The sequence below is a fragment of the Schistocerca gregaria genome, chromosome 1 (genome assembly GCF_023897955.1).
Source record: "Schistocerca gregaria isolate iqSchGreg1 chromosome 1, iqSchGreg1.2, whole genome shotgun sequence".
Taxonomy (NCBI): Eukaryota; Metazoa; Arthropoda; class Insecta; order Orthoptera; family Acrididae; genus Schistocerca; species Schistocerca gregaria.
The window spans coordinates 673,052,287-673,076,146 of NC_064920.1; the positions used below are offsets into that span (position 1 = coordinate 673,052,287).

At 38.6% G+C, this 23,860-nt stretch overlaps 1 protein-coding gene across 4 annotated transcripts in view; it reads left to right on the forward strand.

The window, feature by feature from the left end:
• Positions 1-23,860, forward strand: part of LOC126362599 (uncharacterized) — a 426,970-nt gene that overhangs the window by 394,421 nt on the left and 8,689 nt on the right. For all 4 annotated transcript variants that reach the window (XM_050007895.1, XM_050007894.1, XM_050007893.1 and 1 more), the window contains one exon: positions 2,670-2,816. In XM_050007895.1, the coding sequence (XP_049863852.1) occupies positions 2,670-2,816 (147 nt within the window). The remainder of the gene's footprint in view (positions 1-2,669; positions 2,817-23,860) is intronic.

The window sequence follows — 23,860 nt, forward strand, 5'->3', positions numbered from 1 at the left end:
ATCCGGGAATTCCCCCCTTGCCTGTGTGGACAGCCTGACATTCACCTCAAACTAATATATATAAGTCACTTTGGAACTATGTTTTGAAGTGGATATCTGAAAATGCCAGGATCCTGTTTGCTTGAGATAAGTATCAGCCTCTTTATGCCAGTCTAAACATTTGGTAATGCTCTGCTGCTTTAAACAAGATTATATCTACATATTCCTTAGAATTGGATATCACTTCATGCTGTTTGAATACCTTTTCTAAATTTCCAAATGCCTTATAGGGAAGAATGGAGTATTGTTACGTAACAGAAAACTTGAGTTGTACAGATATATTATGGAGCTTTCAGCAACTGCTTCATGTACACAGGTAGAAGAATTCTATTTTTGTTTTGCCCAGAACATCTGTCTTATACTAAACTGACCTTACTGAACTGGGACATATTTGTGTTTTGTAAACAATGATAAAGATTAGAGGAGACATGATTAGCTCCTTTGGGAAACTGACCTTTAATCCAAACGTAACTGAAACAGTTTGCTAGATGCCAGAGGAGCTAAAAATTATAAATAAATAAAAAAAAATAAAAAATAAAAAAAAAGAAAGAAAGAAAAAAAAAGAGAGCTCTACCCGAATAGGCCATGAATGCCCAACGGTACCGACTGGTCGGCGAGTCATTCTCATCCCACAGGCATCACTGGATGCAAATGTGGAGGGGCATGTTAACAGCATACCGCTCTCCCAGCCATATGTCAGTTTCTGAGACTGAAGCCACTACTTCTCAGTCAAGTAACTCCTCAGTTTGCCTCACAAGGGCTAAGTGCACCCCGCTTGCCAACCACTTCAGTGATCTGATGGGAAACGATTTTCATCAGGGCAATGCAGTGCTCCATAAAATGTTTCAGCTCTTAATGTATAAGCTCGTCCAATAACCATTACATCATTTTTCTATTTAGATCAGTCGCCAAAATCCACAGTTTTATTGTTAGAAGCGTAAAACATCCTGTGGAATGTCATTTTTTTTGGACATCCTGAGCTCTGCACACTGAAGAGCTTGATATTGTGTTTGCACTCTTGAATGTTCTGGTAGATGCATTGGCACATACCTGGGAAAGAATAAGGTGTAAGTCTGAAGATATGGGTTTATGTCAGTATGTGTGAGGTAATAAAACCATAAAATTTTCTTGTAGCTGTCTCTATTGTTTCACAACATTTTTTTGCATTTGTCCATTGCCTTATCTGTTTTTGTCTTCTGTTGGTGAAAGTGAAGAAACTGTTGAAGTAAAAGTTTCAGTGCTGGCCATTTTACATGTAAAAATTAAACTTTACTTACTTACTCACATTATTGGAACTAAAATCTTCGAAACACTACCTTAACTCATTACAATGAGAAAGTAGTGCAGCTGAATGGCCGTCATCATTCAGCCACGATTGGTCAGTTCGAAGATTGCAGGTTTGATGCAATGAAAGAGTGGAGAGTGCAAGATTTTGTAGTGACAACCTTTTTTATTAACAGGAATAACATAGAGAGTATCATGTTTGAAGGGAAGTGATATGTTAGATCTTTAGGATTCAATGTCAGGTTTAAGCCAGTACCAATCACACAATTTACAATAAAAGTGGAGATTGTTGGGACTGAAACATGGCTCTCAATTATGGATTACCACAGAGATTACAACAGTTGATCCCCAGTTATTTTCTTAACCACTCTACATTTTTGATATAGGTGCTAAGGAGTTTGAATTCTTTCTTTATCATAACTCGTTCCTTGTTCAACAACTTCTGTGATGAAGTATAAGGTACTGTTATCTGCTGATTATCATCTCAGTCTTCAAAATTTCAACAGTAAGAGATTTATACAATCAGATTCCCACTTCCTTCAAAATAAATTTCCAGATTTAGCTTCTGCATTGTTCATGATGATAGGATATACTACTAAATTTTCACTTTGTGTTCCACAGGAATAGGTCAGCATGTTGCAGCTTCCCATTCCCTGTCATTTTCATCCAACATGGAAGGTAATAGAGGAATAACCTAGCATCCAGTTTGAGGCTCATATCTTTGGAGCATGGTGGCTGAGATGATGACACCAAGCCAAGTGATGCAGTGGGGTTGAAATACTTGTGGAGCCTTCCAGATTTAAGTTTTAAATCGCTTTGAAAAGGCCGTTGCTGATTTCTCCTTCCCCATCTAGCTCTTTCCAAGCTTGTCTCCTGTCTCTGATGACCTTTTAATTATACTATTTCTTTTCCTTTTGGTGGAAATGTAGTCTTTCCTTTGATACCAGAATATTCATCTGACAAGCTTATGTCAGCATTCTTGAAAATTGTGCAACTATTTTTTTTCCAAATTTGGACACTCTAGGAGTTGAGTGCTGTACAAAGTACTCACCCAGTGAAAAAGCACTACAAAAGTGATAAAAGCTGGTGCAGTACTGACCACTCATGAACAAATGCATTTGGTGAGCCACTATTCCATTGGCTAATGATGTGATTGAATAATAGTTAAGAAACATAATCAATGGCCTTAGAAATGGTGGGTTTTAAGTTTAACATAGTAGTAAGACAGTGTTTTTGTTTTATTTGTTTGATTTGTATTTGTGTGTCTGTTTATTCAGCAGTTAGTTATGAAAGCAGAGGTTTGTGTAACAAGTTGTGTTGCTGCAGTGTTATAACATTTGTTACAGAAAGAGAAGAAAGAGACTTTTCTGGAATCACTGTTAAATACCTGCCAGCAGTGGTACCAAGAAAGAGAGAGAGTGTTGAAGAGCAACGGAGCCTCTAACAACCGATATTGTGCTTTCATCCACTTTGTTAATGAGATGTATTGTGAGGTATGAGTAAAAACTTATTGAAAAGTTTGCTTTCAATGAGTTAATTTGTATAACTAAAATACTTTCATGCCACTTTAGTTATAAATCAAATCAATAAAAGATTGCTGCGCAGCTATGAATTAACGTTAGAAAGAATTAGTTCAATTACTCCACAGTTGTCTTAACATGTTCATTTCTATACACTTCCCACATGTGTAGGAATTTTATATGATTTTTATTTCTAGATAAAAAGTTTTATATAAAGGTAAATTGTACTGTTGGGTATAGCTTTCTGCTGACCATCATTTCTTCGTGCCCTGCATGAGCATGTAATGTGTCAGATTGGAAATTCACTTTGCGAGTAGCTGCATTAATGTGGTAGTGCATATCATGTGAAAATGAATAGAATTTTAAAAAGTTTTGTGCCCTTTTATAATTAGCTAGCTTTATATCCGCTGCTTTCATAATGAAATATTTTACTAAAAATTATCATCCACTATTTGAACATTTACGCAATGAATTTCCTGGAGTACTGAAACACATTTTTTTTAAAATTTGTTACCAAGAAGTCAAATGCCAGTTTTTATAGATGAAGGTTTAAAAATCCTTCAATTGTTCTTTAATAATGCTATATTTTTTAAAAAAATACTTTCACACACTATGTCACCTCCAAGGGAAACAATTTCAAAAGGTGCTGAAACCCATAATGCTTTGTATCTGAGTTAGAAACCAAATACCAGTGTTTGTAGGTCTAGCTTCAAAATTGCCGTAATAGCAGCATATTTTCAAAGATCTGTCATCCCGTAAATTCCTACATCAAAAGATAAATAACCTCTCCAAATATTAGATTTCTATTCTTAGTAATTTGGGCTGTTAGTTCATCCCAGTTAATCTCCTTCCAGAAGGTAACATTATGATTTGTCCTCTGTATTTGGTCAGAGCAATTATTCTGAAGCAGATAAATTTGTTAATCATGGTTAAATGATAATGGAATCCTCTTGGGTAAAATATTCTGTAGGTAAAACAGTCCCCCATTTGGATCTCTGAGCTGGGACTACTCAGGAGGACATAGTTGTCAGGAGAAACATAACTGGTGTTCTACAGATTGGAGTGTGGAATGTCAGATCCCTTAATCGGGCAGGTAGGTTAGAAAATTTGAAAAGGGAAATGGATAGGTTAAAGTAAGATATAGTGGGAATTAGTGAAGTTCAGTGGCAGGAGGAACAGGACTTCTGGTCAGGTGAATACAGGGTTGTAGATACAAAATCAAACAGGGATTATGCAGGACTTGATTTAATAATGAATAAAAAAAATGATGTGGATAATCTACTACAAACAGCATAGTGAACACATTATTGTAGCTAAGATAGACACAAAGCCCACGCCTACCACAGCAGTACAGGTTTATATGCCAGTAGCTCCGTACATAATGAAGGAATGTATGATGAGATTAAAGAAATTATTCAAACAGAAATGGGAGACGAAAATTTAATAGTCATGGGGGACTGAAATTCAATAATAAGAAAAGGGATGCCTGGTAGAATTTTACATACAGTATAACTTACCATAGCTAACACTTGGTTTAAGAATCATGAAAGAAGGTTGTATATGTGAAAGAGTCGTTAAGACACTAAAAGGTTTCAGATTCATTATATAATGGTAAGAGAAAGATTTAGGAACCGTGTTTTAAATTGTAAGACATTTCCAGGGGCAGATGTGGACTCTGACTATAATTTATTGGTTATGAACTGTAGGAACTATAGGAAAATTAAAGAGACCTTTGGAGAAAAGAGAGTCACTTGTATGACCCTCAAGAGCTCAGATGGAAACCCAGTTCTAAGCAAAGAAGGGAAGACAGAAAGATGGAAGGAGTTTATAGAGGGTCTATACAAGGGCGATGTACTTCAGGACAATATTATGGAAATGGAAGAGGATGTAGATGAAGAACAAATAGGAGATACGATACTGCGTGAAGAGTTTGACAGAGCATTGAAAGACCTGAATCGAAACAAGGCCCCCGGAGTAGACAACATTCCATTAGAACTACTGACAGCCTTGGGAGAGACAAAACTCTACCATCTAGTGAGCAAGATGTATGAGACAGGTGAAATACCCTCAGACTTCAAGAAGAATATAATAAATCCAATACCAAAGAAAGCAGGTGTTGACAGGTGTGAAAATTACTGAACTATCAGTTTAATAAGTCACAGCTGCAAAATACTAAGATAAATTCTTTACATACGATTGGAAAAACTGGTAGAAGCTGATCTCGGGGAAGATCAGTTTGTATTCCGAAGAAGTGTTGGAACACGTGAGGCAATACTGACTCTACGACTTATCTTAGAAAATAGATTAAGGAAAGGCAAACCTACGTTTTTAGCATGTGTATACTTACAGAAAGCTTTTGACAATGTTGACTGGAATACTGTCTTTCAAATTCTAAAGGTGGCAGGGATAAAATACAGGGAGCGAAAGGCTATTTACAATTTGTACAGAAACCAGATGGCAGTTATGAGAGTCGAGGGACATGAAAGGGAAGCAGTGGTTGGGAAGGGAGTGAGACAGGGTTGTAGCCTCTCCCCAATGGTATTCAATCTGTATATTGAGCAAGCAGTAAAGGAAACAAAAGAGAAATTCGGAGTAGGTATTAAAATCCATGGAGAAGAAATAAAAACTTTGAGGTTCGCTGATGACGTTGTAATTCTGTCAGAGACAACAAAGAACCTGGAAGAGCAGTTGAATGGAATGGATAGTGTCTTGAAAGGGGGTATAAGATGAACATCAACAAAAGCAAAACGAGTATAATGAAATGTAGTTGAATTAAGTCGGGTGATGTTGAGGGAATTAGATTAGGAAATGACACACTTAAAGTAGTAAAAGAGTTTTGCTATTTGGGGAGCAAAATAACTGATGATGGTCGAAGTAGAGAGGATATAAAATGTAGACTGGCAATGGCAAGGAAAGCGTTTCTCAAGAAGAGAAATTTGTTAACATCGAGTATAGATTTGTCAGGAAGACATTTCTGAAAGTATTTGTATGGAGTGTAGCCATGTATGGAAGTGAAACATGGATGATAAATAGTTTGGACAAGAAGAGAATAGAAGCTTTTGAAATGTGGTGCTACAGAAGAATACTGAAAATTAGATGGGTAGATCACATAACTAATGAAGAGGTATTGAATAGAATTGGGGAGAAGAGGAGTTAGTGGCACAACTTGACAAGAAGAAGGGACCAGTTGTAAGGACATGTTCTGAGGCATCAAGGGATCACAAATTTAGCATTGGAGGCCAGTGTGGAGGGTAAAAATTGTAGAGGGAGACCAAGAGATGAATACACTAAGCAGATTCAGAAGGATGTAGGTTGCAGTAAGTACTGGGAGGTGAAGAAACTTGCGCAGGATAGAGTAGCATTGAGAGCTGCATCAAACCAGTCTCACAACTGAAGACCACAACAACAAAATGTAGATTAAAAATGAAGAAACTGCAGAATTTAAGGCAATGGGACCTGGATAAACCGAAAGAACTAGAGGTTGTAGAGATTTTCGAAGGAAGCATTAGGGAACGATTGACAAGAACGGAGGAAAGGAATACAAGAGAAGAAGAATGGATAGCTTTGAGAGATGAAATAGTCAAGGCACCAGAGGATCAAGTAGGTTAAAAGATGAGGGCTAGTAGAAACCATTGGATATCACAAGAGATGTTGAATTTAGTTGATGAAAGGAGAAAATATAAAAATGCAGTAAACAAAGCAGGCAGAAAGGTTAACAAACATCACAAAAATGAGATTGACAGGAACTGCAAAACAGCTAAATGGGAATGGCTAGAGAGAAAATGTTAGTATGTAGAAGCATATATCACTAGGGGTTAGATAGATGATGCCTACAGACAAATTAGAGAGACCTTTGGAAAAAAGAGAACCACCTGTATAAATATCAGTCCTAAGCAAAGAAAGGAAAGGTGGAAGAAGTATATAGAGAGGCTCTATACCAGGTTGATGTACTTGAGGGCAGTATTATGGACATGGAAGAGGACATAGATGAAGATAAGGTGGGAGATTGATACTGCATGAAGAGTTTGACAGAGTATTGAAAGACCTAAGAAGAAACAAGGCCCCAGGGGTAGTATACAACATTCCATTGGAGCTACTGACAGCCTTGGGAGAGCCAGCTGTGACCAAGCTCTTTCATCTAGTGGGCAAGATGTACGAGACAGGCAAAATACCATCAGACGTCAAGAAGAATATAATAATTTCAATCCCAAAGAAAGCAGGTGCTGACAGGTGTGAGAATAATTGAACTATCAGTTTAGTATTACTAAGTCGCAGTTGCAAAATACTAACATGAATTCCTGACAGACAAATGGAAAAATTTATAAAAGCTAATGTGGTGGAAGATCAGTTTGGATTTCGTAGAAATGTAGGAACACATGAGACAATACTCACCTTACAACTTGTCTTGCAAGTAAGGTTAAGGAAAGGCAAACCTATGTTTATAGCATTTGTAGACTTAGAGAAAACTTTTGACATTGTTGACTGGGCTACTCTCTTTCAAATTCTGAAGGTGGCATGGGTAAAATACAGGGAGCGAAAGGCTATTTACAATTTGTACAGAAACTTGAAGGCAGTTATAAGAGCCGAGGGGCATGAAAGGGAAGCGGTATTTGGGAAGAGAGTGAGACAGGGTTGTAGCCTATCCCAGATGTTATTCAATCTGTATATTGAGCAGGCAGTAAAGGAGAGCAATGAAAAATTTGGAGTAGGAATTAAAATCCAGGAAGAAGAAATAAAAACTTTGAGGTTTGCTGATGACATTGAAATTCTGCCGGAGACAGCAAAGGACTTGGAAGAACAGTTGAACGGAATGGACAATGTCTTGAAAGAAATATATAAGATGACTATCAACAAAAGCAAAACAGATAATGGAATTTAGTTGGATTAAATCAGGTGGTGGTTAGGGAATTAGATTAGGAAATGGGATACTTACCCCAAAGTAGTAGATGAGTTTTGTTATTTTGGCAGCAAAATAACTGAAGAGGGTTGAAGTAGAGAGGATAGCATTAGGGAGAAGAGAAATTTGTGGCACAGCTGGCTGGAGTGGTCGAGCAGTTCTCGGCACTACAGTCTGGAACAGGGCGACCGCAACGGCCGCAGGTTCAAATCCTGCCTCGGGTATGGATGTGTGTGATGTCCTTAGGTTAGTTAGGTTTAAGTAGTTATAAGTTCTAGGGGACTGATGACCTCAGAAGTTAAGTCCCATAGTGCTAAGAGCCAATTTGTGGCACATCTTGAATAGAAGAAATGATCTGTTGGTAGGACATGTTCTGAGGCATCAAGGGAGCACCAATTTAGTACTGGAGGTAAGTATGGAGGGTGAAAATTATATAGGGAGACCAAGAGATGGATACACTAAGCATATTCAGAAGGATGCAGGTTGCAGTAGTTATTCAGAGATGAGGCTGCACAGGATAGAGTAGCATGGAGAGCTGCATCAAACCAGACTTTGGACTGATGACAATAACAACGACAACATAAATTTGTCTATAAATTTATTTAATCATGATGTAAATAAAATAGAAAGAAACTCCCACATGGGAAAAGTCTTGGAATCTTTGTTTTTAATTTATTTAATCAGGTCAACAATTGGTATATATATAAATAAGCAATAATATTAGTTCCAATAAACTTTGTAAAATCTTTCTCTACAGCCATTTGTTTCAGTATGGGGAAAATGATCAGTTGCACCAGAGTTTGGATTCTTCATTAAACTATAGGTGTGCACCCTCTTGGAGGTGTAGTCAAGATGGGAAAGTGGTGTGGGCTTGTAATTAATACACGGTGCTCAGGCTTAGAAAATGAAACCGTATCAATTTATTTGCTCATGGGGGGGTTCCATGATAAGGATTTCCAGGACATCGAGAGAAGATATCAACAGTAGCTCTGGATCCATCTCAAAACAGGAGGGAAAATTTAAAGGTGAAAGAAATAAGACATTAGTGTCTGCTTTAGGTAGAGGCTTGGGACAGGAGAGGGAGAGAGAGAGAGGGGGGGGGGGGGGGGGCCTCAGTCTCACCAATCAGGTGTTATGGTGATATGATATGATTGGCAAGGTGGCTTTGCTGTCAATAATTTGGTGTATTCTGGTATGAACTAGTAGATTGTTGTTGCACCAGTTGAAAGATGACGGATGAAATAGGTAGACTCTCTATAAATTTCAATAATAAAAATTGCTCACATTCAGGACCTTGGTATACCTTGTATATCTTCTCCCCTCACACCAGGAGTGAACTCAACAATCTCAGTGGGGACATAAATACATGGGGTAAAAGTATTTGATTTTAATTAACAATCCAATATTTCAATTTCATTTAACAATTCAAAACTTGGAATGTGGGTATAATAGGTCACCATATAGTGACAACACGTGCTGACACAGAACTGTGATGGTGGGGGCATTACAGAGTTAACAGAAGCTGGTTTCAGAGACAGCTTTGAGGAATACAGTTAACTTAAAAGCACTCGTACAGCAAGGATTGGGATATAACATAAAAATAATAAATATGTGTATACAGATTGTTTCAAATCTTTTTTGCTTCCATTTTTTAATTGATAAAGAAGTGAATGATTAATTTCTAGTGTTGTTAGAGGAGGTAATGAACCCAGTGTAGTTTCTAATAGAATAGGAGATGTGGTTGGTTTGTTTTATAATGTCCTTGCACTGGCCGTGTAACTATCAGTGTGGCATCAGTTGTTTGCCAACCTGATGATAGCACTGAATTTTGAAACATGAAAGTTTGTTCTAACTGTAATAAGGGAGGATGGAAGCATTGTAAGTCAAATGAGATTACAAAATTACAATTTGTAACAGTAGGAAAATAAAAGTTGTCATAACTTTGGACTGTAATTTGGTCAAGGCACATGGTCAGCTGGAGTGGCTGTATGTATTTTCCTACATAAATTGCATGTGGAACATTAAAAGTCCCATTAGGTATTAGAATAGCAGTAAGAGTGGAAGTTGCTGCAGGAACAATTATATTGAATAAATGTTGATAGAATGCCATAATATTGGCAGATCTCACTCCAGTGAAGTTAAGTTCATTGGTGCTCCTGCACCATCAACTAATCCCAGGATTTGAACAATTCAATGTTGAGTTCAGTGTTGTTAGTATCTGGAAAAACTGGTAAAGGAGGATGGGCACTGAGAGGAAAGTTAAATTCTGGGATGAATAGCTGGAATGGTGTGGTAGTGTCATTAGAGGTTCTTTTCAACAATGCGAGGAAGTGAAATTCAGGCCCCATGGTATAATAACAGAAACTTCTGACTAAAAGTCCGCTATTATGCAGCATTACTGTGGGGAGTGAAATTCCAATGTGAACACACAGGTGAAAGCTGAATGGGGTATGGGGCAACATGCAACTAGCAGTTTCTTATGTTGTGGAACAAAGGTTGCATTAATTAAACCAGTTAATTTGGTGATCAGTTGAATTTGTTACATAAGAGAAACTGTCTTCAGTATGTTCTAAGAAGGAGCAGAATCCACAAAAATCCTTAATTGTGTCGCCATTCTCTATTCGGAGATCGGGCATGTGGAGCAGTGCTGTGTTGCCCTCACTCAGTAGTGGTTGAACAATAGGTGGTTCAGTTTGGCGTAGAGAGGGATCTTATTTGTGCAGAATCCTTCAAAACAACATGGCAGCCCTTTTCATGATGATATATTGTGGTCTGCCGTTTTGTAACCCAAGTTTTAAAATTATATGAATTTTGAACATAACTTGGCCATACCAGACACTGATGAAAACTATGTAGCAACAAAATCATTCAATAATAGAGGTTGATAATAAAATATAAAGGAATAAATAAAAGAGCAGCAAAATTAGGCTGGGAAGGGCATACCATATAATTTTGTGATAACAAGGAGTGTGTAACATACAAATGTTAAAGTAGAGATTCATTAGTAACAAAAGGCTTGCTAGTCTTGTGGAACTGAGGTACAACCATGTTAGAAGCCACAGTGGGCAAAAGACGTCTTCGGTTTGGCTGGCGTTGTTTGATGAAGTCCAGATGTCCATAACCGACGGGCTATTGTTCATCCAGATGGGGAATAAGTGTTATGCAGACAGTAGCGGTGACAAAGTTAAAATGTTTAAAAAAAACTGTAAGGCTGAGGGGCAACTTTACAAGAATGGCGTAAAGCAAAATATTCTATCTATAAGGACGAGTACCATCAGCATGGCTAAACAATACATTGGCATAGAAAGTACTAACTCTACTTCCACCTAAGACTCAGGAAAAATTTGTTCTCAGTTCCTAGACTATAAATTGTGCAGTGACATGAACTCGTTAGTTGCTGTGTAACAGCTTTAGTGCACATTGGCTTTTGCACTAAATAATTTTTCCTGAGTTTAGATGGCTCCACTACATGAGATGGTTTATCACTGCCTTTATTCTCGGTTAAGCAATCAAAGTGAACTTTAATCTTCCAATCTGGGATTTAGTATTCAGCATTGAAAGGCAATGTGAAAAGCAGTATCTGAAATGGTACATCCCAGGGACACAAATTTTATAGTTCTTCCCAGTCTCATGGCAGTTTATCATAATATTACATAATGTCCTACATGGTACAGTGGCATCCTAGCATTCTTTTGGCTATGGGCTTATTGCATCTGTCTTGCCACTGCATTGTTCTGCTGAATACTTTTCCAAATAAACTTTAATCTTTTAGCCATGTGCTTCACTTACCTGGAATTTATTCCAGTGGCCACTTCCGTATGTCAAATGCCGAGTGCATTTTACGGTGGTTAATAACTCGTAGGGTCTCATCCCTGTTGACTCATGTATCCTCATGTTCTGTGATGAAATTACAAATGAAAAGTCCTACCCTAGTCTGAGCATGAGCTGTTCACATAATAAAACATAATGTTTACAACTGTTTTATGAATACGTTCAATAGTGCCATTACTCTCAGCATGAAACTAAGTAGTTTGTTATTTCATTTTGAGGGCTGACGCACTTGTACCATAAGATTGGACATAAAGTTTGCTCCTTACTCTGTTATAATAGCCTCTGGAATTTCAAACGGTAGTGCTGAATAATTGATGAATGCTTTTGCAACTGTTTCAGCAGTCATATATTAAATAAGTGTCATAATAAGTTATCAAGAGAAATGGTTAGTGATAGATATAACATATCCCTTATTTTGAGCAGTTATGAAATGATCTGACTATATCGAGGGCTATGACTTGAAAAGGACCTACTGCCGTAGGCAGAGTTTGAAGAGGTATTTTTGATCTTGATCCTTGCACTCTCTTAGCATATGGAAGACAATTTATAAAGTATTCTTTCACATATTTCTTCTGTTGTGGCTACCACATGACATGGTTGTAGTGTCCACTTACAGGTAGGACCGAGCGAGGTGGCGCAGTGGTTAGCACACTGGACTCGCATTCAGGAGGACGACGGTTCAATCCCGTCTCCGGCCATCCTGATTTAGTTTTTCCGCGATTTCCCTAAATCCCTTCAGACAAATGCTGGGATGGTTCCTTTGAAAGGGCACGGCCAATTTCCTTCCGCGTCCTTCCCTCACCCGAGCTTGCGCTCCGTCTCTAATGACCTCGTTGTCCACGGTACGTTAAACACTAATCACCACCACTTACAGGTAGGCTTAGCACCTCATCCAGTTGCAGGATCTTAATTTTCATACTCAACACCTCTGTCTTTTTGTTTAACTTGTCAGGATTGAGTTTGACTTTTGTTGTTGTTGTTGTGGTGGTGGTGGTGGTGGTGGTGGTGGTGGTGGTGGTGGTGGTGGTCTTCAGTCCTGAGACTGGTTTGATGCAGCTCTCCATGCTACTCTATCCTGTGCAAGCTTCTTCATTTCCCCTTACGTACTGCAACCTAAATCCTCCTGAATATGCTTAGTGTATTCATCTCTTGGTCTCCCTTGGTCATGACTATTTAGTCATAGTCACTGAGTTTTAAGGCTCATCCAACAAGTCTGCTTCTGGGATCTTTCAAATTTAAAAAGCCATTGTGAAATGGCTTAATCTGTCATTACTATGAACTGTCATCTGAATAAGTAGCACCAAAAGTAATGGGTGTCAAAAACAAGTGCCAGAAGATCTTTTTCGAGGGTACTGTAATTTAGTTCAGCTTGATTCAGCTGACTTGATGTGTAACCAGTTGGTTTTTTTCACCAGCTTGTATTTGACTCAAAATGCAGCTGACAGGTATGTTGCTAGCATCACATGACATGGTAAAAGGTTGCATAAAATCTGGTTAAGAATTTCCTTCAGTTTTAACTTGGCACTCTCGAAATATGCTGTCCAAACAAAAGTAGTTTCCTTCTTTAGTAGTTTTGCGAGCAGTTTTGGGGCGGCTGCATAATTTTCCATGAAACAATGATAGCAATTTGTTAATCCAAGAGATGATTGCAGTTCTACAACATTTCTTGGTGCTTGAAAATTGTTCAATGCATCCTTTTAATTGCAAATCTGGTCAGACATCGTCTGCAGCAATATAGAGCACTTGTGACTGCATAAAAGTGCACTTTCCCAATTTCAAATTCAGACTGGCATCACCAACAGAAATTAGCATGCTTCTCAGTTGTTCTGCATGTTTTCTTGTCATACTTGAAGAAACAGTTACAGCATCCAGATATATTAGAAACATGATCGGCTTTAAACCACATTAAAGTATAACAGCAAAATATTGAAATGTAGGAGTGTTTCAGAGGCCATAGAGCATCCTTAGGTATTCGTAATGACTGAAAGGCACAACAAAAGCTGTTTTTTTACCACCCTTTTGGAGCTATAAGAATTTGATGGTAGCCAGTGTCCATATATAAGGTGGTGAAGAGTTTGCACAACAGTGTTATCCCCTTGGAAAGGGGATAAGTATCAAGTTTCATGATCTGATTGTCTGCTCGCATATCTATATTAACGCGATACCATTTTCTTAATTATTGGTTGTCTTGAGAACAAACGGTAAGTAAAGTCCAGAGGCTGAAAGGTGGTTTAATTATTTCCAAAATTATCTACTACACTCATTGGCAAAAATGTACCCTTGCCTTTTGTACTCATTTTACATAATCTCTGCTTTCTGTTCACTATCTAATGCCTCATTTCTTGTTAATGGATCCATTGAGAAAATATCGCCATTAAAAAGTTTTTGTTCACTTCTGCCCAAACAATTTTCCCTGTACTGCCCAATATTTCCTCAGTTTTGGATAACTTCAATGCTGTGGTACCTGCTTTAGTGCATTGTCAGAACATGGCATTCATTCTGGAGTCCTTCGCATTCTTACAGCAGGAATGCTACCAAAATGGTGAACATTTCCCCCAATTTGGGAGTTAACTATGTAATGAAAATGGTGAGGGAATCATTGCCTAAAATGGTATCAAAGTTGTGGTCATGCTTCCATACCACTTTGTATATTAACTGGTACCTCCTTCCATCTATTTCCAGTTCCATGTGTTGCAAACTTATTGGCTAAATTACCTTTTTTCCAATCCACTCAGTCTACGATGTGGTGGTTTTAATTCTCGGGCACGAGTAGATTTAATGAACAAAATACTTACTTGGGCACCCATATCTGTGGTAATGATAGACAGCCTACCATTTATTTCACCTTCAAAATTACATTTGCAACTTCTGGATTCGCTTCATAGAACGAGAGTGAGGGGCAGTGGCAGAACCACTCCTGCATGATTTTCCCATATTCGCATTCCTTTATGCATTTCCATAACCTATTTCGTTAGCCAAGTGTGATGCTGTAGAGACTGACAGTATGCTCTCGCATTTCCAGTCTTCCTACAGTAGGTGCACGATGGTGCCAAACTCTCAGGAACTTTGTGACGTGGGTGTTTTCGACGAGTGCAGCACACATTGGCAATGAATGCACATCTAGTGGAGTTTACCCTGGTGGAAGATGAGACAAATTGGCGAGAGTCCTCAAGTAGAAATGTGAGCCATACGGCCGTGCTCAGCAGAGCAAACTTTACCTCAGCACCTACTTGTGAGTCAGCCCTATGAACAAATACATCTATACAATGAGATTCAGCTTCACTGCGTAATACATCATTCCTTTCAGTACCTTTTCCTAGTACATATGTATGACATGACACAGCTCTTATATTCTGTCAGCAAAATGATCTAAATCCTCTCTGGAATTTTGGCATAGGGTGGGAAATACAATAGCTAATGCTGTGCATTTCCTCATAGCTGTCCACTAGCCCTTTTGAAAGAACATCAAATGCTTGGGTATATCTGAGCCCTTCCTGGTTGTATCTGAGCCCTTCCATGGAATTTACAGAAGTGCATACCTCTCCTTGCAACTTAAGATCGGCGACTCCTACCAACACTTTGTCACTCTATATGGACTATTTCCTTACATTTGTTATATTTTGAATGAAAGTGTGGATATTTTCGTCCGATTTGCTTGTGAAGTTGGGGACCAGTTTGTACATCCCCTCTCAGGGGTGTAGTCATGATTGGAAAATGGTGTGGACTTGTAGTTGATACACGGTACTCAGTTTTAGGAAAAGAAGTCATGTTGGTTTATTTGTTCATGGGGACTATGTGACGAAGATTCCCAGGATGATGAGAAATGATGACTCCAGTAGCTCCAGAACTATCTTGAAGGAGAAGGTAAAATTCAGAGGAGGAGAAACTAAGCCAATTAGCGTCAGTATAGATGGCAGCTCAGAGCAGAAGAGAGAGATGTTTTTCAGTTGTGGCTCAGAAGCCCTCTGTTGACCAGTCAGGTGATCTGGTGGCATGATTTGATTGGTAAGGAGGCTTTGCTGATGATGATTCAGTCTATTCCAGTGTGAATTGGTCGATTGTTATTACATCAGCTGAAAGGCAATGGATAAATAGGTAGAACCTTTGTAAAATTTAAATAACAAAAATTACTCGTTTTCGGAGCTGGAGGATCATTTTGTACATGGTTTATCTTATAAAAAAGGTTGGTAAATCAGTTCATGCCATAGAAAAAAGTGAGAAAGTATCACTTTAAATTTGACAATTTTTAGTAAAGTGCAGGGTGTCCATCATTGAAATTCCAATTTCAGAATGCTGTAGAAAGACAACCATTGCTGAGAATGACATCAAATTTGGACGGCATATTATTGACACAGGGAGAAATGTCATGTAACAAATTTAAGCAAAATTTTACCAGTAGATGTTGCTGTAAGCATCTTAATGTAAATATGTGGCAGCTGCAAATTACAGATGAATCACAGCAAGGTGACTATGGTTTGAGTTGCACATTACACAGTCCGTACTATTAAGTGACTTCTCAAGTTCAACAGTAAACAGTTGCGGCACTGTTAGTTAGGTAAGACCATCCACCATTGCAAGGTCATACCACGTTTGATGGGAAAAATTTGTTTTTAATTGTCCTGAGGCCAAAAACTGCATAAAGAGAAAACTGATGTCAGTTTGTATTTGCCATGAGACTGGCATAAGACATGTTCCATATGTTGTCCACCATTTTGTGCCACTGCCAGATGTCACACAGATCAAAATAAGGTAATCTGTACAGCCAGGTTGTAGGGAGATGATGGCTAATAATCCTAGCATTTCTGAAATGTCTCTGCAGCTGCCACTTCACTGGCTGTGCAGTGCGCAGAGGAGTGCTTTCTTGCATTAAATAATGCTGTCCACACTGTTGAAGGGTTTGAATAATGTTGATGCACAAAAGACTCTCGTAGCCTTTACCAGTCATGGTACAGATAACAGGACGCTCAGAACTCATCTTCTCAAATAAATGCAGCTCTATGATAAACAATGGCATCAATCTGCACCACGTAGTTACCTTAGCAGGATGAAGCGTTATTGGTTGATGTGCCTGTGGATTTCCCGTTGCCAGTCTTCTGTGATTTTGCCTACTGACATGTCCATGGAGATGGAATTGAACTTTGTTTGACCACATAATATTCCATGGCCATTCATTGCCCACTTCCATGCTAGTAAGAAATTCCAGAGTGAACATTTGTGTTGCTGGCAGGTCTGCAGGAAGGAACTCCTGGACATGGATGATTTTGTATGGCTGTCAATGCAGGGTGTTTAGTAGGATTTTATGCACTGTGCATGCAGGCAAGTCCACTGTATGGGCAGTTACCCATGCACTGCATGTTCACACACCACTGCCCTACCCCTCCTGCAGTGGTCTGGCCACATCATAGATGGATATTGGATCAACTACTTTTTTCCCTCTTGCACATAGCATGTCAAAAGAACCTGTCTTCTCGAAAATGGTAATCATTTTCTCCAGACCCATAGCAGACATTGGACCAATGCCTTTATTCAAACCCTTGAGTGCACAGAACTTCTGCAGGGATACTGGTTCATAGTCACTGTTCTTGTAAAAGAGCTTTACCAGCAACATGTAATGCTTCATGGAGACGGTCATGTTGGATGCCTGGGATGCAAACTGTGGAACAGCTGTGTGCCTTGTGTATGTTGGTGTGCATATTCTGACATTTACAGAGCCATCTATTGGTGTATCCCCCCCCCCCCCCCCTCTCTCTCTCTCTCTCTCTCTCTCTCTCTCTCTCTCTCTCTCTCTCTCTCTCTCTCTCTCTCTCTCTCTCCCCCCCCCTCTGTCTCCTCCCCCCCCCCTCCTTCCTGTTTCCTCTTGCATCAGTAATATGCTCTTCAAATTTGATGGCCTTCAAGCAGTGGGTCTCTGTCTCCCCTGTTTTGAAACTGGAACTTAAGTTATTGACACCCTATACTTTGGTTTTCAAAATAACTTTCATGTTCTTGACTATTGTATTTTTGTTACAAATGAAAAACAATAATATATGAAATGTACATAATATCAATGACCCAGAAGTTGTTGTATATATGGCTCACTGTGATAGGTTGCCAGTGTGTCATAGAACTAATAAAGAGATGGAAAAAGATAGTGATTTTTCATGCTTGTAATTGCCATTAAGATATTCCTATGTTCATTAGGGTAATTAATGGCATTTGTCAGTCTACATATGGTATAGGCATTTTTAGTATATGAGTACAGCCAAATAAGCTTATGATAAGACTGCTCAAAAACAGACAAAAATTTATGAAATCCTTGGAATGGGGAAACAAAGCTGGAAATGTTGGTACAGATGAGCAGTACCAGAACATTAAAAACAAAAATAACTGTACTGTAGCCATATTAATATATTTCCTTGTACATTTTTGTTAACAATTTTTTTTAAATATAATTAAGTCACCTCACGAGATTTTCTGGGGCCTCCTAGAGGCATCACAAATGTTTCAGATTCTCTGATTGGGTGGGCAATACATGTGCAACATTAGTAGGCAGACACAAATGCTGTTCAGATTGTAGTGGGATTAAATATGACTGAGGGTCATGAAACTAAAGAGAAGTTTCAGTGTTGTTGTCATCATCTTCAGTTTGAAGACTATTGGCTCAGCACTGCATATTAGTGTATCCTGTGTGAAGACTCTTCAGCTCTATCTACTGCAACCTACACTCATTTGAATCTACTTGCTGCAATCAAGTCCAGCCTACACTTGTCCCACCTTACAGTTCTTTCCATTATCGAATTAACTGTTCATTGGTGCCTCAGAACGCATTCTATTAACCTATCCTATACTCAAGCTGTTCCATGAGGCTCTTTACTCCTTAGTTTGGTGCATTACCTCTTCATTAGCTACTCGATCTACTCATTTTATCCTTGGAATCATTCTTTAAACAACATATTTCAAAAGCTTTTATTCTTCTCTTGGGTATATTGTTTATCATCCATAAGGCCATTCCCAAGATAAAGATTTTCAGAATAGGCTTCCTAAAACTTAAATTCAAACCAGTTATTAGCAGTGATTAAATTTATCGGGCAAGTCCTCCCTAATTACATCACCCTAGTCCATGTTCTACTATTGTCTCCCTCTCTTCCTTTCCCCACTTTTCGATCAACTGCAGAGCTACATGGCATATATACTTGTACATCTGCTGATGGATTTGTGCCTATCAATGATAACACATTCAATTCTTGATAGTTAACCCACATTTCTGTTTTCTGGTACATACTACCTCAGTTTGACTTAGTGTTGATAACCTGTTACTCATCTGACCAGAAATCCGCTTCTTCCTGCCACCACACTTCATTAATTCACACTATGTTCCTGTGTCACTTTCTCTATTCAAATTCTGTATCCTTCCTACACAGTTAAGAGCACTAGCACTACATTCTAGAATGCCAGATTTTTTATTTCCTCTTTATGTAGTTCAATAAAGCTTAACCTCTATAAGTGGAGTAACAATTGCTGGAATAGCTATGATAGCTGGGGTAGAGAAATTACACAACAAATTTAAGTGTTATGCAATATATAAAAGGTAATCAAACTTTAATGGTTTTGGGAATCTTTTGTAATGAAGCCAAAGAAGATAGAAATGTTAGTAATGCATGTTAGAGGAATGAATTAATAAAAGCAGGAATGTCAAAGACTCTTAAAACAATTGGCTCAATACAGAACTAATGTAGCACATAGAACGTGTATAAGAGCCACACAGAAGTTGGCAATTAAAGATATAAACTGCAGTATTACTTTGAGAAGCATCTGAAAGATAGAAGGGAAGATAAGAAAAGAATACATCAAAATAACTTCGAGAAGTGTCCCTGTTTCATTGTCCAGAAGAAAACATCTAATTCGTAATGTAACCTAAAGAAAGTATTACAACTGAAACATTTTCGAGAGTGACAACTTAACTCAAGTCCAAATCAGTCAATAGTTCATATTTTACAATATCACATTATATATCATGAGATCACAATATTTCGACCGAGCGAGGTGGCGCAGTGGTTAGCACACTGGACTCGCATTCGGGAGGACGACGGTTCAATCCCGTCTCCGGCCATCCTGATTTAGGTTTTCTGTGATTTCCCTAAATCGCTTCAGGCAAATGCCGGGATGGTTCCTTTGAAAGGGCATGGCCGATTTCCTTCCCAATCCTTCCGTAAACCGAGCTTGCGCTCCGTCTCTAATGACCTCGTTGTCGACGGGATGTTAAACACTAACCACCACCACCACCACCACCACCACCACAATATTTCGTTCATATTCGGTTGAAATTTAGTCCATGTAAAAAGAGTTTGAAATTAACAAAAAAACTGATTGAAATGTTTAATGCTCTCTATCTTGATCTCATATTTCAGTTAAGTTGTTGTTATAGAGAAAACCTTAACTGCTGTCTATGCTTTAACCTATCCAATTCACATTTTAATGACTTTCTTAGCAGTTTTAAAAATACTTTACATTCACCATATGTTAGTTCAGGGGCCATTGTTCTGTGCTGAAAATTTATTATTTTTCTGTATTTTACATGTAAATAATTTCCATTCTATTGTTCACTAACCATACTCAGCTCATTCAATATTAACTAGGAACATTGTAAATATTAAATACCATGAGGTATGACACGTCTTGTCCAGCATTGTGGTAAGAAATTATATAGTGGAAAGTGTATTAAAATCCCTACACTAATTCCTGAGGTTAACTTACATGTACAGGCAGAAAAATGCAGTGCAGGTAGTTTAATTGCCATTTATAGGACAGCTTACAGCCTCTTCTGAGTATAAAATATAATAATACTACATTACTGTTCAGTTTCTTACTATATGACCTATTTTGTTGGTTATAAAACCACTGATGAAAGGCAGATAGGCTAATTTTTTTTCATGGTCCATTCATTGCATATTGTCAACTGCATTGACCAGCCACAATAACTATTCTTAAACAAGTTCTCAGTATACTAAAATTCATTTTGTAATTGTTTCTTACTTGAAATGATTGTAGTTCTGTATATTAACATCAAAAATACAGTTATCTTATAATGAAAGAAAGTGGACACAATGTTATATAAATACAAATCACACTGCTTCCTTTTTTAGTAAACAGAGTAATTGCATGATCATTTGTTCTCAACTTAATGAGGATATTTGGAAATACACCTCCTCATTTTCCTTTAAATATACAGCATGACCACTAATTCATGAAATAATATAGGTAGAGAGATAAAAATTGACACACATGCCTGAAATGACATGGGATTTTATTAAAATCAAAAGTGGGTGCAAAAACTGGCCAATATATGGCACTGGATGGCAACACACCAGTGACATCACCTGAGAATTGTGTATAATATGAGCTGTAGTGAGAGGAGTAGTCAGCTCATCTCTAGCTTGGCTGATAAACATCTGCTGGAAGGCGGGTGGCACTCCATCCCATATTGCTACATGTGTGAAAGACCTCTTGTGCATATTGTTTGGTGAGGATTGCATGCTGAGCCATCTCATCCATCACGCTCGACCTCACAGGTCCCCAGGAGTCACTCCATGTGATTATTGGTGGTGGGGTTCTGGCGACAGTTAACTATCCACAATTCACCGAATCCGATCTTAAACAAGGCAACAGAGGCTGGAATGTCCAAGTTATTCTTCAGTTGTATGCTTCTCTTACACTCCACTACAAGATCCATGGATTGGTGTATGGCATAACATATCACAGTTACCTTTCTAGTGCTGAGTGCAGGAATGATCACTTCATCCAGCACACATAGTCTCCACACAATTAGATGTGCATCTTCCTGTCCACAGTATCTCATCTCGTCTAGCATAATCTTCAAGCAACCACAATCTATAATTGCCTGAGAAGCTTTCAAAAAGTCCCATCCAAGAATGATGTCACGACTACACTCTTGTAAGACAATGAATTCTAAGGGCTGTGTATAGCCACTGATACCCACACAAATGACTCGTCTTCCTTTAGGTTTTACATATTTCCCATTAGCCACCTTCAGTAGAGATGTTTTGTAGTCAACGAATACGGTTTTCTGCAACTGGCAATGGCACTTCTCCGAAATGACTGAATATTATGCTCCAGAGTCCACTAGAGCTTGGGCTGGTTGGCCATCAATGAGGATATCGACATAGTTTCCTATCTTGTTTGTAGTGATCAACGGCGGAGGATTTCTCTCTTCAGCAGCCTCACCTCCAAGGAAGATCGCACACTTTAGTTTTCCAGGTTGCGGTGGCTAGGTGATTGGCTGAACCTTCTAACCGATGATGGAGATCTTGTTCGACATGTTGGGGAGCATCCTCTCCAGTGGCCAGTTTGCAGCAATGGTGACCTACATTGTCCTGCACCTACATCATCTTGTTCATCTTCGTCATCCCAGATTTGGCGTCTGCTAAGATCGGTGGTCTGCTGTCTTCTGGCGCAGTCATCATCAAATATCTGCCGCCTTTCTCAACAATATTGCATCACATGTCCTGCTCATCCACAGTGGAAACATACTGGTTGGTTATCCTGGGTCATCCAGACATTAGTCTTCCTTGGTGCCCAAACAGGTTCCTCATGTGGCATTGCAGAAACACAACTACGCCTGGGGATCCACCGTTTTAAAGAGAAATGAAGGACGAGAGATTGGATTCAATGTCTGTTCAACTCCATCCCTTATGACCCAAGCGGTTTTTTGCTCGCTGTGCAATCCAAGTGTCTTCTGACGAAGGACATTTCCTGAAATTTTATCAATGTGCCTGTCAGTTTCTCAACATCTCAGTTTTGCAGCAAGGTGTGTAGTAATTAGCATGACTGATCCTTGCATTCTTTTATAGTCCATAGTCAGTAATAGTTTTACAAACACGAAATTAAAAAGTTTTCCAGATTTATGACCATGCTGTAAAGTTAGATGGAGCAGCATCAGTGTTAAAACCCACTGAAACGATGTGATGATGTAGCCTTGTATCCATGCATGTTTTATTAAAAATAACAAGGGCTGCAAAAGCCAATATTCATAAACATTAAGTTGTGTGTCAGGACATGCAGCCAAAATTGCTAACCACAAAAAGGTTGGCATAAGTGTTTGTGGCCATATTGTAACCAGTTTTTCTCATGATTATCAGTTTAATTTTCCCAGAACTTCCTGGCTGCATTCCTCCCTTCCTTCCTTCCTTGTCCCAGTATCCGCCAGTTCCAGTTCAGGAGTGCTATGGGAATTCACCATTTACACAGAAAATTAACCATACTTGTATGTAGGCTATTATTACACGGGGATTGCTATTCCCAATGGCATTGTAAAGCTACTGTCATTGCTCCTCTCTGGGGAGGAATCTATGTACCTCTTCCGTCTGTTTCTAGTGTACATTTCACGTTCAAATGTGACAGTTTTTCAGTGTGTTGGTGCTTCATATAACTGGAGTGGTACATCGGAACCAGGCCTCTATTTACTGTATTTTATGGACTATAAGATACACCTTTCCCTTTTAAAAATTGCCTCCAGAATTCATGTGCTTCTTATACTCGAAATTAATACAATTCCTGCCAGTCTTAAAAATGTCCATATATTCGATGCAGAAAGAAAACTCTCTCTGTATGGCAACATTGGATTCAACTGATAGCAGAAGTGCACCTATGCGATGAACATGAGTTTCAAGGGTTCACAAGCTTGGTATCACTGTCTCCCTCATGCCCTGCAATCACAAACCCAGAACACTGTGTAGCCATTGCAGTATACAGTGCCAGTGAACCTGAATTGAAAGTGATTTGTGTTATCGGTAATAGTACATCATTTCTGTTAGTAGCTACTTTCATAATGGAAAAAATAAAAGTTATTCATATGATGAAGGCTGTACATGGAAGAACATGGAAACAGAGCAACTGAGTGGCATTTTGGTCCTCCACGTACAGGAAAAGCCATTCGCAATTGGCGGGCTAGTAAAGAAGAACTGGGAGAGAAAAAAATGAGAAAAACTAAATGCGCAAATACAGCATTGAATGTAAAATGGACAAAACTAGATGATGACATACTGAAATGGATTCTACGACACCGTCAAAATGGCACTGGAATTAATACAAAATTGATTCAAATACATGCTCATAAGCTAGCCCTAGAAGTGGAACTTAATACTTTAAGGGTGGTGTTGGTTGGTGCTACAGGTTTATGAAGCGTCATGTACTTAGCATGTGAACCAAAACCAAAAGTTCTCAGAAAATACCACAAGAGTATGAAGAGAAAATATTATCTTTCCATCACTTTATTATTCAGTGTGGAACTAAA